The 19,373-nt window shown below is 35.2% G+C and overlaps 3 protein-coding genes and 1 pseudogene across 3 annotated transcripts in view; 2 read left to right on the top strand and 2 right to left on the bottom strand.

Annotated features, from left to right (window-relative positions):
• Positions 1–1,389: 1,389 nt before the first annotated feature.
• Positions 1,390–2,397, bottom strand: LOC145232640 (dynein light chain LC6, flagellar outer arm pseudogene; annotated as a pseudogene).
• Positions 2,398–4,566: 2,169 nt separating this feature from the next.
• LOC145232639 (spermine synthase-like) lies at positions 4,567–11,465 on the top strand. Its single transcript, XM_080097303.1, has 10 exons — positions 4,567–4,685; positions 4,858–4,984; positions 5,864–5,948; positions 6,021–6,094; positions 6,391–6,566; positions 7,069–7,195; positions 7,512–7,629; positions 7,974–8,165; positions 9,306–9,421; positions 10,352–11,465. Exons 1-10 carry the CDS (start codon positions 4,622–4,624, stop codon positions 10,392–10,394), a joined length of 1,122 nt encoding a protein of 373 aa, XP_079953429.1. The 5' UTR covers positions 4,567–4,621; the 3' UTR covers positions 10,395–11,465.
• Positions 11,466–12,418: 953 nt separating this feature from the next.
• Positions 12,419–15,171, bottom strand: LOC145232638 (tudor domain-containing protein 1-like). The gene has a single exon (XM_080097301.1). It carries the CDS (start codon positions 15,118–15,120, stop codon positions 12,616–12,618), a length of 2,505 nt encoding a protein of 834 aa, XP_079953427.1. The 5' UTR covers positions 15,121–15,171; the 3' UTR covers positions 12,419–12,615.
• A 1,687-nt stretch (positions 15,172–16,858) lies between these two features.
• The window catches only part of LOC145232171 (serine-protein kinase ATM-like), a 48,108-nt gene continuing 45,593 nt past the window's right edge, over positions 16,859–19,373 (top strand). Inside the window, exons 1-3 of the mRNA XM_080096703.1 lie at positions 16,859–17,689; positions 18,399–18,481; positions 18,555–18,688. Of these exons, the coding sequence (XP_079952829.1) occupies positions 17,570–17,689; positions 18,399–18,481; positions 18,555–18,688 (337 nt within the window). The 5' untranslated portion in view covers positions 16,859–17,569. The remainder of the gene's footprint in view (positions 17,690–18,398; positions 18,482–18,554; positions 18,689–19,373) is intronic.

Genomic DNA, 19,373 nt, shown 5'->3' on the forward strand with positions numbered 1-19,373 from the left:
AATGATGCTGCAAAATATATGTCTCATAATTTTAAGGCTGGTGACTTTATGTTTTTCTTAAAATAAATCTATTTTTAGGGTGCATCTAAAATATACAGGATCACTTGGTGCATTATTAACACAGCTTGACGCACCTTTATAACACTTGGTGCACCTTTATATTGCTTGGTGCACCTTCATGCCACTTGGCGTACCTTTATATCGCTAGGTAAAGGTGCACGTAGCATTATAGAGGTGCACCAAGCAAAACATAGTTGCACCGAGCGATACAAAGTTGCACCGGCCGAAATAAAGGTGCACCAAGTGGAATTTACGTGCACTAAGCGACATAAAGGTGCACCATGCGATATAAGGTGAACCAAGCGATATAAATGTTCACTATGCTATTTTAAGATGCACCAAGTAATATCAAGGTGCACCAAAGGATATATAGGTGCACCAAGTGATAAAAAGGTGCACCAAGCGATCCAAGTGATCCTGTATATTTTAGATGCACCGCTATTTTTACAAAATATTCTATGCATTAGACATCCACATCCATGCTTTCCCAGACTTAAACAAAATATGCATATTTTGTCCATGGGCTTATGAACAACATTGTAGTAAACAGAAACATGTCATCAAGATTCCTATTATATGTTACGGTGATTTTAAGCCTAAAGTTCCTTAAACCTAGAAATGTTTATTTTGCTCAGGGAAAATTATTTTCTCACGTAAAACTGACTGAAAAAACAAGTAAAAAACCAAGTATTTTCAAGCCCCAAAAGATGTAACTTTCCTAAGGTTAAAAACTATACCACGTAAAGATCTTTGGTTTATTTTAGGTGAAAAAAACTAAAAAACACCACTTTTCATTTCTCCTGTTTTCGATTCTTCTTTTTTTACGCATGACTGACAACCACAATGTAAACAATAGCATCATTTCTGTTTAACCATGCGGAACAGAAATAATAATATTAGTTTTTTATTTTTATTGTTAATTTTTTTATTTGGACATATTATATTACATACAACGTGTATGTAGTATCTTAGATTTTAGTTCATGTGTTTTCCATGTAAACACCGTTTCATGAATAGAAAAAAAATCATGAATAAAAAAGGTAAATCCTTACTTTGGAAGAATGTTGGTAAATTTTGTACAAATGAATTATAAATGACACCTGTATATTTCGTTTTGTAGCATTGTGCAGAACACATGATTGGCTCATTCCTGTGTTAAATACATGCGAAAACTTACAGTGCGTTAAATTTGCTTAGTACGCTACGGTATATTTATATGTTAGCTCACTTCTGTCATTGCTTTTGTTGCTTGTTTTGTTTAATAACGATGATATTTCTTGCTGCTTCTAACAAACTGGGCATGTGTTACTAATTGAAAAAAAACACCAGCAAGTGCAGCTTATATTTATTTCCAGATCTCATACATCTGCATTTGCATACATTTACACCCAACATGCATGTTATATATAAGGCAAGGATTAGTGCAACAAAAAAGTTCGATGAACGATTGTACGATACAGCATTAAATGATTCATAATATATTGCAAAATAGTTTCAAAGCTGAAATTAAGCTCTACTGAGTGTACGGCATGGCTTTATATTATTACAAAACAAAGAAATGTTATTCAAAAGTACCATACATGGTCAGGTATATTTTAAGCACATGATAAAAAACACTATTACCTGAAGTAAAGCATAATGTCAAAAAAACTACCAGTATAAATGCATTAACTAACATATAAATTTCAAATTTAAACATAAAATTGGCATTTAGATTCGAAATTTGAACAAAACAAATAATATAAGTGTAATCAAACTATACTGCAGACACATTTCTCTCAAATACATCAATTCATCTTGTGTATTTTAAGGCAGCATTAGCAATAAACAAAACATAATCTCTGTTAGGAAGCATATAATTGCACAGAAACATATAAGCAGGTATCCTGCACATACAACATACATTATGGTACACCCTTGGTTAAAATTAGGTAAATAATTTTTGTCTTCATGAAGGCCACCACAAAATAAGCAAATCACTTTAGCCTGATTTAAACAACAATACAGCAATCTGGCCAATGTAGAAGTAGATGAAGTGCTTGGTTTCGTGTGTTACGTAGCTTCCAAAGTTCCGACCACAAATACAATGCCAAGTTGGGTTGTGCTTTTTGTCAAACTCCTTTTTGATGTAAGCAGCAATGTCTTTCTCTATGTTAAACTTCTCCATTGCAGTTAAGGCACAGTCTTGGGCGTCTTGCTGCATATCATCGCACATGTCAACATTTTTTATCACAATCTTTTTTTCCGTTGCCATGTTTATTGTTGCTATTTATTTTTTTGGATTGTCTTTTAAAACATAAATTTTTTTTAAGATCTAAAATATATACAAAATAAACATTACTCCATACTTTAAAAAAACGTTTTGAATTGTTACGGTTTTGCTATGTCACAATCACAATCGCCGCCTTCCAGTCTGCAGAACATGGCAGTTCCCGACGAGATCTCGTGCGTGTAGGACCTACATGTCCTGCGTGCGCGCGTGCACGACCCGTAAGTTCGCGTGCAATACCTATTTTAGCAGGCACAAAGCAAGTAAAATAGGTCAAGACAGGCAAATTAAATGCCTTTGGTGCAAAAGTTTCGCACGCAAACGCCAAAACTTGGCATGCAAAATTTATTTTTCCAAAAAAATCGCGCGTGCAGCTGCCACACTCTGCAGACTGGGCCGCCTTGTTTACAATTTTCGGTCAGTTTTATCATAATTTATAATGCAAGGCTAACAGCTAATTTTTACTTCGTAAATATTATTATTTCACGTGCACCTGTCTTTATGTGTAAGCTATAATCAGCATGAACACCTAAACTGGGTTCTACAACATTTTGAACTATTTTTAGAAGTAAAACTCGAATTGAAAAACAGGTTTTAGATTTTTGTCGCAAATAAATTGCAGATAATGATTGTGACGTACTTTTCACAAAGATTCATGTAAGTTGGTATTCATTCAGATTTTTTTCAGTTTATGACTATACATACTAAGATGAAATGACTCTTAGTTATTTCCAATAATTTGCCTTCCTATGGGTGCTAAAAGATACTTCTAAAATGACCGTTTTTGACCTGTCGGTGCTCGTGCGGTTCCTACAATGAATAACAAGGCCCTGGACTAACTATTAATTTGGAAATGTTCTCCTGCGTCATCTGAGCTTTTTGGGCTATGTTATTCTTTACTTGGAAGCTTATTGTTTCTCCTGCTTCTCGTGGTTCGCATCGGTCGTCTGCATCAGCGAGTTGCTGCTTGCTGCATAGAGCCGACATCTGGTTACGCAACACACATCAAGCCTCATATATCTTAAGGTACGAAAACGATGCAAAAGAGAAAAATCAACGATAAAACATTGGCCTTTAAACTGATACTCGTTTTTTTCTTGCGATCATTGCGTAGGCCTACCTTCTTTTACTCGCATCAGCTATTAGTTTGTTTTAAGTTAAAAGCTTGCAAAGATATGTAGCACTGAAATTGATTGCATAACTATTTCGAAATACCCGGTTCACGCAACAGCCTATCTTATGGCCAGGCGGTTGGAACATAACAGGAAACCAGGAACATGTAACATTGTGGGAACAACGACACTGAATATGTGCTTCCAATATTTACTGAATCACGAGAACACATGGAACAGTAAAGTTACACCACTCCAAAGTCATCCTTGCAAAATTAAAAATGATGGTTCAAAGTATGGGGCGCCGTTTTCGAATAAATTAAGTTGCCGCATCTTAAATTTTATCAACCACGGAGCCTTCAGAACGGTTTGAAAACAAACAAAAACTTGCAAGAGCTTGCTGCAAGTTAGCCTTGTAAGTAAGCTTAACTTTCCACAAGTTTTCTTGCGACAACTTAGCTACCTTGCGTCGCAAGTTAGCTACGTTTAGTTGCAAGTTACCTAAATTTCGTTGCAAGTTAGCGAGCACGTGACCGCTACAGACCCCTCACATTTTGCGACATGCAAAAAATTGGATTTGCTAAACATCGATTTTTTTCTGTAGTTCGTTGATTCTGCTGTCATAATATTGTAGCAAGGAATAATGTCACATTAGTAGCACTTTAATAAGCATGTGAATCATCATCAATCACTTTTAATCCTTGCAAGAAATGCAGCGGCGTTTGAAGTGGTTATTGAAGCGTGTAAAACTATAACGCTGGATGTTACTCAGTTCAGAATAGCTTAATGACAATTTTAAAAACGCTTTGCTTTGTCAAACTAGTTTTAAAGCGATAACAAATACACACTGAATTTTACATGTAAAATGTGTTCCGTTTTTAAATTGCGGAAAGTTGCTTACATCCATCTGTTATCAAAAACAACAATCAAATTTGTAACTTGACATAACTATAGATGACGTTGTAATATGTGAAACATGTGGAGTTGTGGACACTGGAAAAGCTTGTTGTTACCCGATAAAATAAGTATGAAGTATTTGTTGGTGCCAGATACAAGCGTGCATTCTATGTGTGGTTCTTCCACTACATTGGTAACAGCTGTAGACAATTCTGTTAAAGTTTGTTCATTTGTTTTTGTGTTGTTGCTTTAGGTATTTAATATTTATAGTTATCAACTTATCATGGATAGTTTACTATTGGAATTTTGGTTTGACAAGGAATTGTTGGATGATTCTTCTAAACTCGGTAAGAAACATTTTTAAATGGTTGAAGCAGGTAAACAAAACCATTGATTCAAAGTTTTCTGTTAGTTGGTCACAAATTTGATGGATTTATAAATGCATGTATACATGAACTAAAGAACACTTGTATTGTAAAATCAAACTATTTTTAAAAATTATTAATAAAAAAAATTCAGATAATTTCCTTTGTGATTTGTCCAAACAATTGAAATCCAACTTCAACAATCTTTCTGTGCTTACGGAAAAGAAATCAGATGCAAAACAATGCGGATTTGTTATGCTTTATCAAATGGATTCCTCCTGGTAAGCTTTTTTATCTACATTTTTTTTCAAAAATAAGTTTTATTAAGCCATATTTAAATATTTTGTCATTTTATGGTCAGTTCACCTGCTGATTAAGTTTTATGATTTGTAAAAATATTTTGTTTGTAATACTGGTCAATCTAGCCTACTCCTACTACAAAGCTGACATGTGTAGCATACAAGGCAGGTGACAGTGATTTTGATCAACCTTTGGCAAGTTTACCACTGAGCCTGTTTAGCTCAGTTGGCTGAGCACCAGTTCATCAAAGGCTCATGTTGGGGGTTAGAATCCCATCACAGGCTAGATTTTTGTAGCTTCTGCCTTGCCATATGGTGCATGCTAAGTGATCGACTGATTTGGTAAAACGCCCTTAATAGGCCTCGTGTACTATGATTTAGAAATGAGTGTGCCATAATTTCTGAATCTCAACTGTTTTGTTCGGTGCATCTAAAATATACAGGATCGCTTGGTGCATTATTAAAACACAGCTTGGTGCACCTTTATATCACTTGGTGCACCTTTATATCGCTTGGTGCACATTTATATCGCTTGGTGCACCTTCATGTCACTTGGTGCACCTTTATTCTACTTGGTGCACCTTTATATCGCTCGGTGCAACTTTATTTTGCTTGGTGCACCTGTAGGATGCTAGATGCACCTTTACCTAGCGATATAAAGGTGCATCAAGTGGTATAAATGTGTACCAAGCGATATAGGGGTGCACCAAGCAATAAAAGGTTGAACCATGCGATATAAATGTGCGCCAAGTGTAATAACCATGCGCCAAGCTGTGTTAATAATGCACCAAGCGATCCTGTGTGTATATTTTATATGCACCCTGTTTTGTTTTCATTTTTAAGTTGTTTATGTTTTTGCAGCACAATTTTGGTACAAGGAACAGGCCAAGGTTTATTAACGATTGATGTTCATGCATTTAGCGAAAAAACATGGTTTAATGAAGAGGTAACTGCTAACAATTTGGCCTTCGGTTTGAAATCCTAGCATTTTAATTCCATTGAAATCTTTGCGTTACAGACTGTCCAGGAGTTACGAAACAAAATATTTGAAATTAAAAGCATAAAGCAAAGAAAAACTATGGAGTTTAAAAGGTAAGTTGTAAACTCTGAGGTTTTTTCAATAAAATGTAGATGAAACAAGATCAACTGAAACTGTAAGATGTTGCTTTCAAGAAATAACTGTTAAATTTACTATTCAACTTAACACACACTTTTAACGAAATTTATTTTTAGTTTTGTGCATGATAGTCAGTTTGTCATTTTTATTTGGTTTATGGATTCAACATTTATAATTCAACAAAACAAATATGATGTTTATTTTTTTTCAAAAAAAAAACAGCAGTCACTTACTTCCAGAGGTATTTAATGTTTTAAAACAATGTTTTTAGTTTACTGCCTATCAAAAGAGGCAGATCATTTACCCCATATGACACACTTTCTACTGGGTATTTGGTGGAATACGACTTTGATGAATTAGTATTTGATCAAGATTCACCATATCAAAATGTTCGAATTCTTCACTCAAATCAGTTTGGGAACTGCCTGGTTTTGGATAATGACATCAGTAAGATTCTGTGTTTTGAAAACAAAGATTAAAGCAACCAAGCTAAAATGTGGGCCAGTGTTTAATTAATTTTTATTGTAAGGAACTGATTCCTAAGACTTAAATGAGAAAAAAACACAAGGGCAGTATTGATAAAAATCAATACCAACATGGTGCAAATATTTTGTCTGCTTCTTGCTAAAACTGTGTCATAATTATTTTAATGATGACCCCATACATAAGCATTTTTCAGGTTACATATTATTATTCAAATTACATTATTCAGCTGTGCTTAGCCTGCCGAAAGGTGGAGACCCTTTATAAAAATAAAAATTACTCATACCTATGACATGATCTTTATAATAAACTTAGCTGCCAATTTTTACATTAGTTTTTATTTTTGTGTGTGTATAATTAATTTGTACACTACACAAAAATATTTTTACCTTGATAAAAGCATGCTTAGGAACATGTTAAAACATCAGTTTTTAAGTAAGAGGAAAGTACAAATATTTTTTTACAGATTTAGCAGAAAGTGATCTTGCATACACGGTGGCCATCACAGGTGATAATAAAGAAGATTACACTGGAAAAGATGTGTTAGTGTTGGGTGGTGGGGATGGAGGAATACTTAATTATTTACGTGACAAGTAAGTTTTCAAAATGTATTTATTATTTTACCATATAAGGGTTTAGCAAATATGTTTGAACTGTGTTGATTCAGAACACCATATTTAGTGATTTTCCGGACAAAACTGTTTGAGAACCACTGACTTAGAAGTTTTATTCCAAATTTTGTACATGATTTCAAACACATATATATATATCCGTTATTATAGGCCTTCTTGTTTTTATCCATTATTTCAGTTTGTTTTAAGGCCAGTACCTATCCACATATATTGATGACAAAATATACATTTCTTTGTTAATTAAAGATGTTCTTATATATGTTTAAACATTTTTTAGGGGCCCAAGCATGATAACAATGATCGACATTGACCGAGTAGTGATTGATGCAGCTAAAATCCATTTACGAGGAATTTGTGGTGATTCTATGGATGAGGAAGAAGGAAAAAACTACAAGGTAACTCACAATTTTAGCACACAAACAAGAATATACATCACAATTCAGACACCAATGATGCTTATAAAAGTTAAATGCATTTTACATGGAGATATTTAAATATGTATAAAATCAGGCTGAAAACATCAAAATTGTAAAAATCTGCATTTAAGTAGGTTCAAATGTAACATTAAAATTCAAATTTTACATCCAAATTCAAATGTAGACATTCAAATTACAAAAAAATATCATCATAAATATACAGTACCCTTTGACATGTAACCTTGTCTTATCCAGTACATGGTCCTGTTGGATAAGTATTTAAAAACAAATGCCATTTATGTTGCTTTGGCTTCTTTTGACAGATCATAGTCGATGACTGTGTGAAGCATTTAGTGGAATTCACAAAAGCTGGACGCAAATTTGATTATGTCATTAATGACCTCACAGCCATTCCCATTAGCAAGGAGCCAGTCGGATCGCACTGGGATTTTCTCAGACTTATACTTAGTCTGTCACTGGATGTACTTAAAGATGATGGCAAATATTTTACACAGGTATTGTCACGAATATTTCTATAGTTTTGAAACTGTGGTCCTTGTATTCTTGAATTTTGTTTTCTTGTGATTATTAACAACTGTGGATGAAAGAAGTAAATTCAGTTTTATTTTTAAAGACTAGGAAATTATTTAGAGAGTGCAAACCTTTCACTTTCAGCAGGCCACAACCAAAATAAGCGAAGTCATGGCGACTGTTGCTTTCTAATTTTGTTTCCATTTCCTTTACTGTTTTTATGGCACTATTTTCGCTATGTTTTGCCACTATTATAAAAAATTACGGAAAATTTGAATAATTACTTTTATTTATTAGTTGGGCATGACAAAAAAACATATATCAACATTAACAAATTACAGCTAATATAAGCTTTGTTCCTTCCAGTAAAGATTTTTTCCCCAAAAGTACTGTTTTTCAAAAGCTTTGTTTGCCAGATAATTTTGCTTGGGGGCTGCAGCCTCGGTGTAAGCCTTTGGTTGCCAAATGCGGCGTGCAAGGGATGCAAGGGATTTTTTAAAAGATGTAAATCAAATACTAGATTGCTGTATACATAGGGACCCAGTTTTACAAAAATGCAATGTGGCAGACAAAATATGATCCCTAGTACATGCAATAAGAGTTCAAACTCAAAGCCCAACAAACTTCCTACAGAATGCATCAATAGTCAAAATCATAAACTAAAAAAATGTTAGAAATAATATTAATGTGGAACACAGTGCTGTAGCCTGTAGCGTTTATCATGGGTTTGGCACCATTAAGAAAGTTTTTCGCCATGTTGTTGTTACTTTGTATTGCCTGAGATAACCATTTATTACAACACATTTGTATTGTACACACTAATGACCCAACAATCCCTGGCAAACAATTGTGTGTTTTGTGTCATGAAAGAGGCACTAACCCAAAAAATTTTGCAGTCAAGGCAAATTTTGTAGCTTTTTATCAGCATGCTTGTTTAAATGCGAAATCGTCCCTGATTCTTTCCTTTTTTCAATGTTTCGTACAATATCTCTACAAACATGTCAAAATATCCATGGTGCCCGCCACTGTGCTTTCCAAATCCAAGATAGCAACGCCACCTGCCAATGCCAACCCAGCGCCTATGCCTGCATATGCCTTTAACAGTTGCATTTACCTATTTTCAGGGCAATGGTTCATTGAACATAAGAAACCTGAAAATGTATGAAGATGTGTTGAAAAGTTTGAAAACTCCAGTAAACTTCAGCAAACAAACTGTTGGCGTTCCATCTTACATGGAATTGTATCCTTTTACAATTTGGTTGTTTGTTCCAGCAGCTTAAATGAAGGTTGCATTGCATATGCATTTGGTTATGTTCAAAATTTTTGTCATCGTAAATGAAACTAAGGGAAGTTGTTCACAAACCATGAGAAAATAGCATATAGATAACAGCTGTGTGTAAATTAAAGCCAGCTTCCTTCCTTTAAATGGCAAATAGTTAATGTACCAAATCCTGTGGTTTTCCAGTAACTGACTGCATGTCCGTTTAGTCTTGAATATGCCTTGCTGGTTTACCGCCTAAGCTCCTACGGGTGTATTATTATGGGTCCCCTTGTTATCTTGATTTCATTTTTATCTCCCTTGAATCCATGCACTTTTAACAAAAAAGGAAAGTAAAAAAGCTAGACTTTTCTAGCTTGTCCCTTGCCATATGGGAATGTTTGGGAGACCGGCTAATTTGGTATAACGTCTTTATTAGGCCTGGCTTTCCATGATTTTTAGATAAGTATGCTGTGATCGCCGGTCTGCATCAACTCTTCAGGGCCGATCCCAGTATGAATATATTCATCTCATGACAGCTCAGGTCTATGTTTACTTTCACCTGTGGCAGGGATTTGACTGACATTACACTAAATCTGTTCCTTGTTAGTGGTAAAAACAAGACAAATTAAGGACTCAAGTCAAAAACATTTCTTATAAATATTTTTTTACATTTTTCTGGGACATTGCCATTTAAAATAAGGACAAATCTTAGAAATAAGGATGGTATGGCAACCCTGCTTATAACACTGTAATTTAATCTCAGATACCCAGACCTGATTGGCTCAGTGCAGATCATCCAGGTTTAGAAAATATGTAAATTGAACTATTCTTTAGTTATAACAAATGCGTGGTTTGAATTATGTATCTGCATAAAAAAGTTACATTTCTTAACTAACACTTTGACTTTAGATGGGTGTTTTACACACTACGGAAAACAAAGGATACTGCATAGCCCTGTTAAAGGCATTGGGACTCTAAGCTGCTTATTAAATGCACATAATCTTGATTATCTTTTACATGGGAAATGTTGCAAGAATTTAGTACCTCTTTCCTGTTCAATGGTTTTTGCAGTGCAAATAACCGACTGGTTTGGACACAATTGAATTTGTTGCTTCTTTAGTTCCAATAAGTCTAATAGACAAGGAATTTTAAAATGAATAGAAAAAATGTATTTTAAAATTAATTTCGTGACACTGCCTTGAATTAATGCATATTCATTGTGTCAAAGTAAACATGTAATGGAATGTTTCAAAAATGTATCCTAAGCAGGTCGGTTATGGAAGATCTGGAAAGGTTATGGAATTTCAATTTGTATTTTTAAGGAAAAAGTTTTGATTAAAGCCACTTTTTGCAAAAGTCCTTGAAAAAGTATGGAATTTGGCGCCTGTTTTACCCTGAAAATGCCAGTTAGAATTTCAAATTGTGTAATGTTTGTATATTCGTTGCAAGTATGGTAAATTGGCTGCATACCTTTTCGAGTTTTACTATGGGAATTGCTTGATTTTTTCGATTAAGGGTATGAAAATTTGGGTTGTTTTTCTTGAGTGTTTTGGAAAAGTCATGGAATTTATACATGAAAATAGTGCAGGAACCTTACCTAAGTTAAAGGCTCGCTTTCAAGTGTCCGTTAAATTTGGCACAATTTAGTAAATTTTGACTGAAGACCTGGTGTACTTGTACTATGCATTTTTAAACAACTTGATTTTAGAGGTTAGAACTGTGTATATACCTTAGTCATACATTTCCTGCCAATTTTAAATGTTGCAGATAGTCCTATTCCAGTTTTATGTACCATTCGGTGGTAATGTTTCGTTGCCCTGCTTTTTTTCTTTCACAATTTTTTATGTTTGAAACACTGCCCAATTGCAATATGTCTGTGATTATCCTGGAAAACTGTTTGTATTTATTTCATCCATCCAAGTTACAACATTGTTTTTAGTTCAATTAAAGTCAATTGTTATAGTGGTTTTCTTACTCTGCATTTTTTGACAAATAAAATTTCATGAAAAGGTTTTGCTCAGAACTATTATGTGACTCTATTTTTCAGTTCATACCACTGCAAACACTGGTAAGGCAAAATGTACATCCATAGGTTATTATCGGTCTCGGTCGCTTTTGCACCATTGAGCCAGGTGTTATCACACGACCATTGTGCGCACTGCGTTTTTTCTACCGCCTTTTTTGTGTGTGTTTCGCCGCCCTTTTCGCTTTATAATAACTTGTGTTTGCAATGTATGTCATTACCCTGATGAAGGTGTTTCGTATGGGACATCGAAACGTTGGCATAGTAGAATAAAAAACTGCCGGAAGAGCTAAAAATTCTGTTAATACGTTATGCCTGGCAGCAACAGTGTATTCATAGGTTATTACCTCCGGTGTTTCTTTAGATATTAATATAATGTCCTTGCAATTGTCAAATTTGTTGCTATGGTGTCATACATGCATGCAAAATTGATCTACATCAGTTTTGTGAGATTTTCAGTCCATTAAACGTCTGGGAAAATTCCTTGATATATAAAATTACTATACCTGCTTTTTATATTTCTATATACTACCAGGTATAAGGGTTGGCCTGATATCCAGTTTTTAATCCAATACCATTACCAGATATATTTTTCATGAGTACATATACAAAGCAATATTCATTGTAAAAATTCCAAAAATATTTCTGTTAGGAAGTGTTTTGCTTGTAGCCACTTTTGGGTGTTGTTGTGCATTACTATTCTAAAGCATTGTTTAGTGTCCACTAGTAAATCACTCCAACTTGATCAAAGGTGACCTCAGCATTGGCTACGAAGTCAAAAGTCTGTGTCAAGTGACTTTTTACAAAAGATTTTGGAAGGTACTGGCTAAAGCAGTTTTACTGAATTTTAAGGTATGGGCAATACAGTATTATCTGGATAACCCTACCAGCTATGTTTGATAATCTCTCACCTATGTAAGTAATCCAATCAAAACTGCTTGTAACAGGACCACTCAAATTTACAAGGACTTTATGAATGAACATGATGAAAAAAACGAATTTGAACAAAAACATCAACACAGATATTGCTAAACAAGTTGAAACCATAAAACAAATAAATGGAACATGAAAAAACATGATTCGGTGAACTCTCAAACAAGGAGGATTTGCTGATTTGAAGAAATTGTTTACAGAGCTATACAATCATGATTTAGCAGTATTCAGCAATATTATCAGTGATGAGCTTATTCAGCATCTTTGGGACTTTAACAGAGTAGTGATCTTTACAATTGGCCATGAATCTTGCAGAGATTGGGGTTTTTACCAGTGCTCTACACACTTTTACGAAGCCTCCATGCCACTTGTTGGCATCTGTCGGTTTTGCATCTTGAAGCTTACATTTAATTGCCTGTATTGGAAAAGTATGAAATTTCTCTGGAAGCTGGTAAATCTGAGCCCTTGTAACTTGGGCAATATTGCCAAAATCACTGTAACGCACAACCAGCTGACCATTTTCATTGGCTTGTTCAACCATTGCTCTGTACCACTGTCCATTGTCTGATTTAACAGCATACATGGTGTCTTCTTTAAGTTCTAGGTTTTCATTACTTCCACTGGTTTCTTCATAATGTTGTTTGAGAAGTTTGGTAATGTTCTCAAATAAAGCAATATTGCCTTCAGCAATCTGACAATAAAATAAACCACCCTGTTCTACTTCTGTGATAATGATTTCCACATCAGCATCAAGGGGTGGTTTGATTAGTGGAATTCCACAGCAGAAAGCATTTGTTGAGACAACTTTTAATTCAAATGACAGAAGTTGTTCTCTTACATCTTTATTTGTTGCAGTTTTAAGAGCCACTTCATACTTTTCACTGACCACATCTTTTACAGTAGCCATGAATGTACAACCTTCAATTCTCTTAAAATATCCCAAAGCCTCTTTTGACCAAATGCCCTCTCTGTTTTGGCCTCCACTTAACATAGCTTCAAAGGCTTGTATTGGAAGATGTCTAAATTGCAAAGGCAGTTGGCGAAGAGTATTAACTGAAATCACCTCAATATTGCCAAAATCAACACTCAGTACTTTTACTGCCAACTGGCCAAGACAATTTAATACCATTACTCTGATCCATCTGTTTTCATTTGGACAGTTTGCAGCATAGAATGTCCCAATAGTGGGAAGGGACTGTAGCTTTAATGTTAAGATTTCATCAGACATCCACTGTTGTAACTTATTAAGCTCAGTTTGGTTTTGCTGTACAACCTGAAAATAGAATGAACTGGGCGAATTCACATGTGTTACAACAACCTTAAAATCTTCTTTTGGCAATGATTCCTGGACCAAATTTGGCAATTCTTTTGGTACACTCTGCTCCTTTGGAGATTTGACATCGAAACTATTCTCCTCATTTGGAATCTGGATGTGTAACATGTTTTCTGATCTTGGTTTTGAATTTGGAGAAAGAGAGTTGGTGTTACATGACACAAGATCCTTTTGCTGAAGATGTTCAACTAAAGAAATTCCATTAGCCTGAACATCTCCAAATATGACTTCATCAATGACCTCATGCACACACACAACAACATGTAGCTCACACTGCTTGAGAAACTGTAACGCAAATTCTGTCACTTTGTCAGACCATTTTTCCACACACCAAAGTCTACAATTGATCGAGAATGCAGGCATCTTGCAAAAGTCTGGATTCAGTTGACATAACTGGTCCACTTCTACTGTTTCAATATTTCCATAATCTATAAATTGAACAGAAACTTTTCTTTCTTTAACTGCTCCCTTGATTCTGCCTCTATACCATTCACCATCTGCTGAGTACACTGTAGCACACAATACACCATCATTTATTTCATTTACAGATTCCTTGTTCCCATGCTTTTGGTATTGATTAAGATGTACATGCAACGATTTAAGTTTTAGCTGCTCTTCTTCTGCAGCAAACTGACAGACAAAAGTCCCTTTATTAGGATTCACATCAACAACAGTAAGATTTACTGTATCGCCACATTTGTATCTTGCAGTACGAGATGGCATTTCAATAGCAACTGCATTAGGTTCTTGAATGGTTGGGATAAGAGCTGTGTTAAATTCAGAAGCATCACTGCCAAGATTGGTTTGTTTTGAAAGGCTGAAATCTTCACCAGTGGCAACATTATCAATGGAAATTAGCTTTGGGGGTGAGTCTGGGTCATCAACAATCTCAATATCATCATTTTGCTGTTTGTCTTTGGATTTATTTAACAAAGGATTCCTAAAGCAGCCACTGTCAACTTTTTGAATTAAACTGTTCAAGTCAGCTTCGATCAAGGGTCCAATCTCCAACTTTTTCAATAACGAAAGATAATCACTTTTGCTTACTTCTGCTTGTTTTTCCTGTTTGGGCTTTGCATGTTGAACCTTTATACAGTATTTGCCAATGCTAAAGTTGTTTAAACACTTTATTGCCTTCTCAGCCTCTCTGAGTGTGCCATAATGTACAAACCCAGACACTCCACCTTGTGGATATTTTTGAGGGAGCAATTTAACAAAACGAACATTTCCGTATGCACTAAAAAGGTTCTTTAATCCAGTTTCTTGAAGGTCAGTTGGTATATTCCTGACATACAAACCGAAACTCACATTATCACTGCTGCTACCACCAACATCGGGATTGAAGTTACGGTCGCTGAAGTCTTCACTTTGTGGATTCCAGTGGTTCATGTTTGTACTTTGTAAGATGTAAATGCAACAGAACAACTGTTTTTTGTTTTAAGATCTAAACATGTAAAAAAAATGTAACGAATTTTTATGTTATGTTGCTTTACAAATAGACATTGTTACCAGATGTGTTTTTATGCCAAAAATTCTTTGTAGTTTCATAAGATGATCAAAAAATTGCTGCACCCATAGTAACTCATCTGACCAATACGTACAGTTTGTAATGCTTTTCAAGTTTGGCACCTTTAACGATTTTTTTTCGCTTTAGTTCTTAGAAAATTATTGGTATTTCAAGCTTGTTTTAAAATTGCTTTTAGTTCTCTTAAGATAACAAAAACAAACGACGAGCAACAATTATTTGAGTAATTAACAAGACATATGACAGTTTTTGCCGTTTTATGTTCTCACAATCTTTCCCAAAAAAGGAATTTTATTCACAGTCCCAATATGTTCACAACAAAGACAAACCGCGTCACAAGACCAGACCACGTTGCTTTGCGACTACAGTTTGCAAGGCGCGAAATTTCGCATGGTAATCGCAGAAAACTTTTTAGCTTTTAATTATACTTGCATTTACCGATTGGATGATGGGTAAAAATGATCTTTTAGCCGTTGCTTCTTTCAATTTTATTTTATTTTGACATATCGTTTAATTTTGGAATCAATTTATAAATTGTATTTTTGTCTTTTGAAGAATGCGGTACTTTACCTAATGGTGATTTATTTTGAATGTGCACTTTAAGGGCAACTACAGCAGTTCATTCTTTTGTAGCATGTTTTGAGGCACACATTATTAATATCAAACAGGCTTGGTATTACAAAGAATTTAGAGCCGAAAAACAACTCAAACGCACTTTATATTTGTTGTACTTTTAGGATCTTTTAAGACTAGGTTTGAGGAATAGACGTGCTATTGTGTTGCTAGATGGGTACGGTTAAAGTTTCATTTCTGCTCCAAAATTCACATGGTAAATTTGACCAACGCCCCCAGGGCAAACAGCGGAAAAAAGGTTCCAGCAAACACACAAAACATCGCATATCTTCAGTTCTAGTACAGGTAGAGAGGTGAAATTTCACACCTGTACTAAGTCGAACATGCAGAATTTAAAAATGCAAAAAAAATTTTGTACTGCGCAACCAAAGAGTACCCTTTTTGGCCATTTTGATCGGTCGCGCGTCATTGTTTGCTGGCGAGCGGGACGGCGGCAATATGCGCGAGTTATGAACTTCAAGTGAATCTTGCGAGCAGTGGCCCCGAAGTTAGAATAACGATTTAGGTATTTTTGAGTAGATATTTTTTCTGTGCAAAGTAATGACCCTTATTTGCATTTCCTGCAAGTTTCATTGAAATCCGTTGGGATTTGACCCCAAAATTTGAGCGCCAAACCTAAACTGCCACCTTTGTACGTCATAAAATTTTTCTGCTAAATTGCATTTTTTTCACCAGCCGCCCCGAAATTTGGCGCATATCACTTTGATTTTCAGGAACGTAAAGCTTTTCCAAAAAAATGAACAATATTTTATTTTTCCCGTTTTAGTTTAAGTTACCAAAATCGGGATATTTCGGCCCAAATTTTTTTAGAAATTATTTTAATTTTGTGGCAAAATTTTTTTTTGCATTTTTAAATTCTGCATGTTCGACTTAGTACAGGTGTGAAATTTCACCTTTCTACCTGTACTAGAACTGAAGATATGCGATGTTTTGTGTGTTTGCTGGAGCCTTTTTTCCGCTGTTTGCCCTGGGGACGTTGGTTTCGTTTTCTGTCCCGGCACTACGTTTGGTTGTTGCACTGTCACTATATGTTATCCGTCTTTTCTGTTTGTGTTTCACCATTGGTGTTGTTTTACGTAGGTTTCTCAATCTACCTTGCGTATATTTGTTTCTCATAGCAGACTTTCATTTTGTTTTATTTCCTAATCGTTTCGAATGCAACCCACCGTGTTGCCTTGGCATTCCTGCGCGTGTCCCTAATTACAAATATCCTCGAGACTTGCTTAATTTGCCTCGAGAATAACTGCTGTTTTTTCCTCATGGCTGGCTCCCTAACGTGAGGGCTGTGAAAATGTGATCAGGCAGACTTGGTTGGTCGGCCTTGGTAGAACATGCTTCTTGGCTTGTGAGATCTTTTATCTATTTCTCCGTTTTTACATCGTGTTTTTAAGTGCTACGTTGGCCCGATTGTGTTGTCGAGAACCGTGCTCATTTTACTCCGCTTTTATAATAAGAAAGGATATATTGCATATTTTGTTACTGTTTTGCAAAATAATTTTGAGTAGCGCGCGGTCTAGTTATTGGTTTTACCGGCTAGCCGTTAGAGCAGCGTCCTGAACCTTAGGTGCAGAAATAGTAGCGTTACAAATTTGTTGTTTTGAAGTTGATGCAAAGTTGAGCGTTTGTCATGCTTGTTCTTTAGCGTGTTTGTGCCTAAATGTCTGGACAAATCACCTTGCAATGTCCAGTCGACTTTTATTAGAAGACATTGTAAGATCCTGTCATTATCTGGAGTCCGATAAAGCAACAGATCGAAAGAAAAATGCGGATAAACTGAATAATTTGATACAAAATCCCCAGGTATACTTGTGGTTTGGTTTGAAGGTTTGCTTTTGGAGTTTGTTATAATTATAATAATCAACACCCAAGTGTTCAATGAAATTTCACTTAAAATGCATTAAAAGTAACATAAAGTCACCAACTTCCTTAATAGAAAAAAATACACAAAATGATTTAGGGCAGGGGTGCCAAACACGCAGCCCTCCAAGAGTTTTTGTGCGTACCTCAAAGTAACTTTTAGAAGTAATGTGTTTTACTCAGCGGGAATACCTTCTTCTCAGACGAGTGAGTTTACATGATACAATTATTCTCTATTCATGTCACATGCAAAGTTTTAAAAGGATGATCAAAATAGCCCAATATTAAAATCAGCAATTGCGATTGTTGCATTATTGTATGCCAGTGTTTTTACACAAAGCAATAAAGCACAGTGGGTTTTTTAACTCTGCTATACTGTTTGTTATTTATTACAATAATGTAGTTAACGAACCTTTTGCTTTTTAATCATGCAATTTTGTTGTTGTCATGTTACACTTGTTTCGATGGTGCAGCCCTCGACTTACTTAAAAGTCGAAGTCAAAGTTGTTTGAGTTTGACACCCCTGATTTAAGGGACATGCAATAACACAGGTAACTCGTTGGTGGACTCATTGTGAGCATTCAAACATTGCTCTCCTACTGAGGATAAACATGAAACAAACAAACAATATAACTAGTGAACATTTTTACAGGTGGTCCTTGTGCTGGATGAAAAGTCTAAAAGTGGCAAAACAAAAGATGGAACTTACACTGCTGTGTTTAAAGCAGTTCAGGGGTAAATGAAAGCAAAAATTGCATTGGATTGGGTTGTGCACATCTTTCATAAGCATTTGTTTGTTTGTGTATAGGTATCTGTTCAAAGAATCTGAAGCTACAAGGAGCAAGTGGGATACATTAACAGATTCAGTGCAGTCTACTCGGACAGTTAAATTAAATCAAATTTGCACTTTGCTTCGACTAGTAAGCAAAACAGCTGTCAAAAGTATGTACACAAAACTAATTTAATAACTATTTTTGTTTGTTGGCATAAAAATGAATATACTTTATTGCATAACCAATTTGTAAAACGTTTTCATTCAACTAAATGGGCTACATTTATATGATCTGTATGCATTTTACCAGTACCGTCTAAAACTGGGAGTCTGCTTAGTCCGCTTAGCATGTTAAGCCATCACTCAGTCCGCTCAGCCCTATAGGGGCTTCCCCCACTGCTTACAAAAATGCTGATGCTTTGGGCTATTAGGGTTGGGGTCAGGTATCATCATTCATAATTCAATAAAATTGCCTTTATAAGTGGGGGAATCCCCTAGACAAGGGCTACGTGAGGGCATAGTGGACTAAACAAGGCTAAGTGTGGGCTACACAGGCTAAGCAGACTTGCAGTTTTAGACAGTACCCTGCATTTCACTGGATTTTGCAATTAACTGATATGCAACTAACCAGATTTATCTGTATATTTAAATGATTTGTTTCACAATGCTTTGTACGAATGTGAGTTATGTTACAGACATTAAGTTCTTTTTGACCAATAAACATTTACCAAAACATTTGAACAACAAAGCATGTTACTTATTACATCTATTTTGGGTTGTTATATTTCTCATTAAACTTTTCGTTGTAATTATGATTTACCATGCATCACTATTATGTTTTGGCAATATATTTTT

This window comes from Phallusia mammillata, chromosome 6 (assembly GCF_965637545.1).
Source record: "Phallusia mammillata chromosome 6, kaPhaMamm4.hap1.1, whole genome shotgun sequence".
NCBI lineage: Eukaryota > Metazoa > Chordata > Ascidiacea > Phlebobranchia > Ascidiidae > Phallusia > Phallusia mammillata.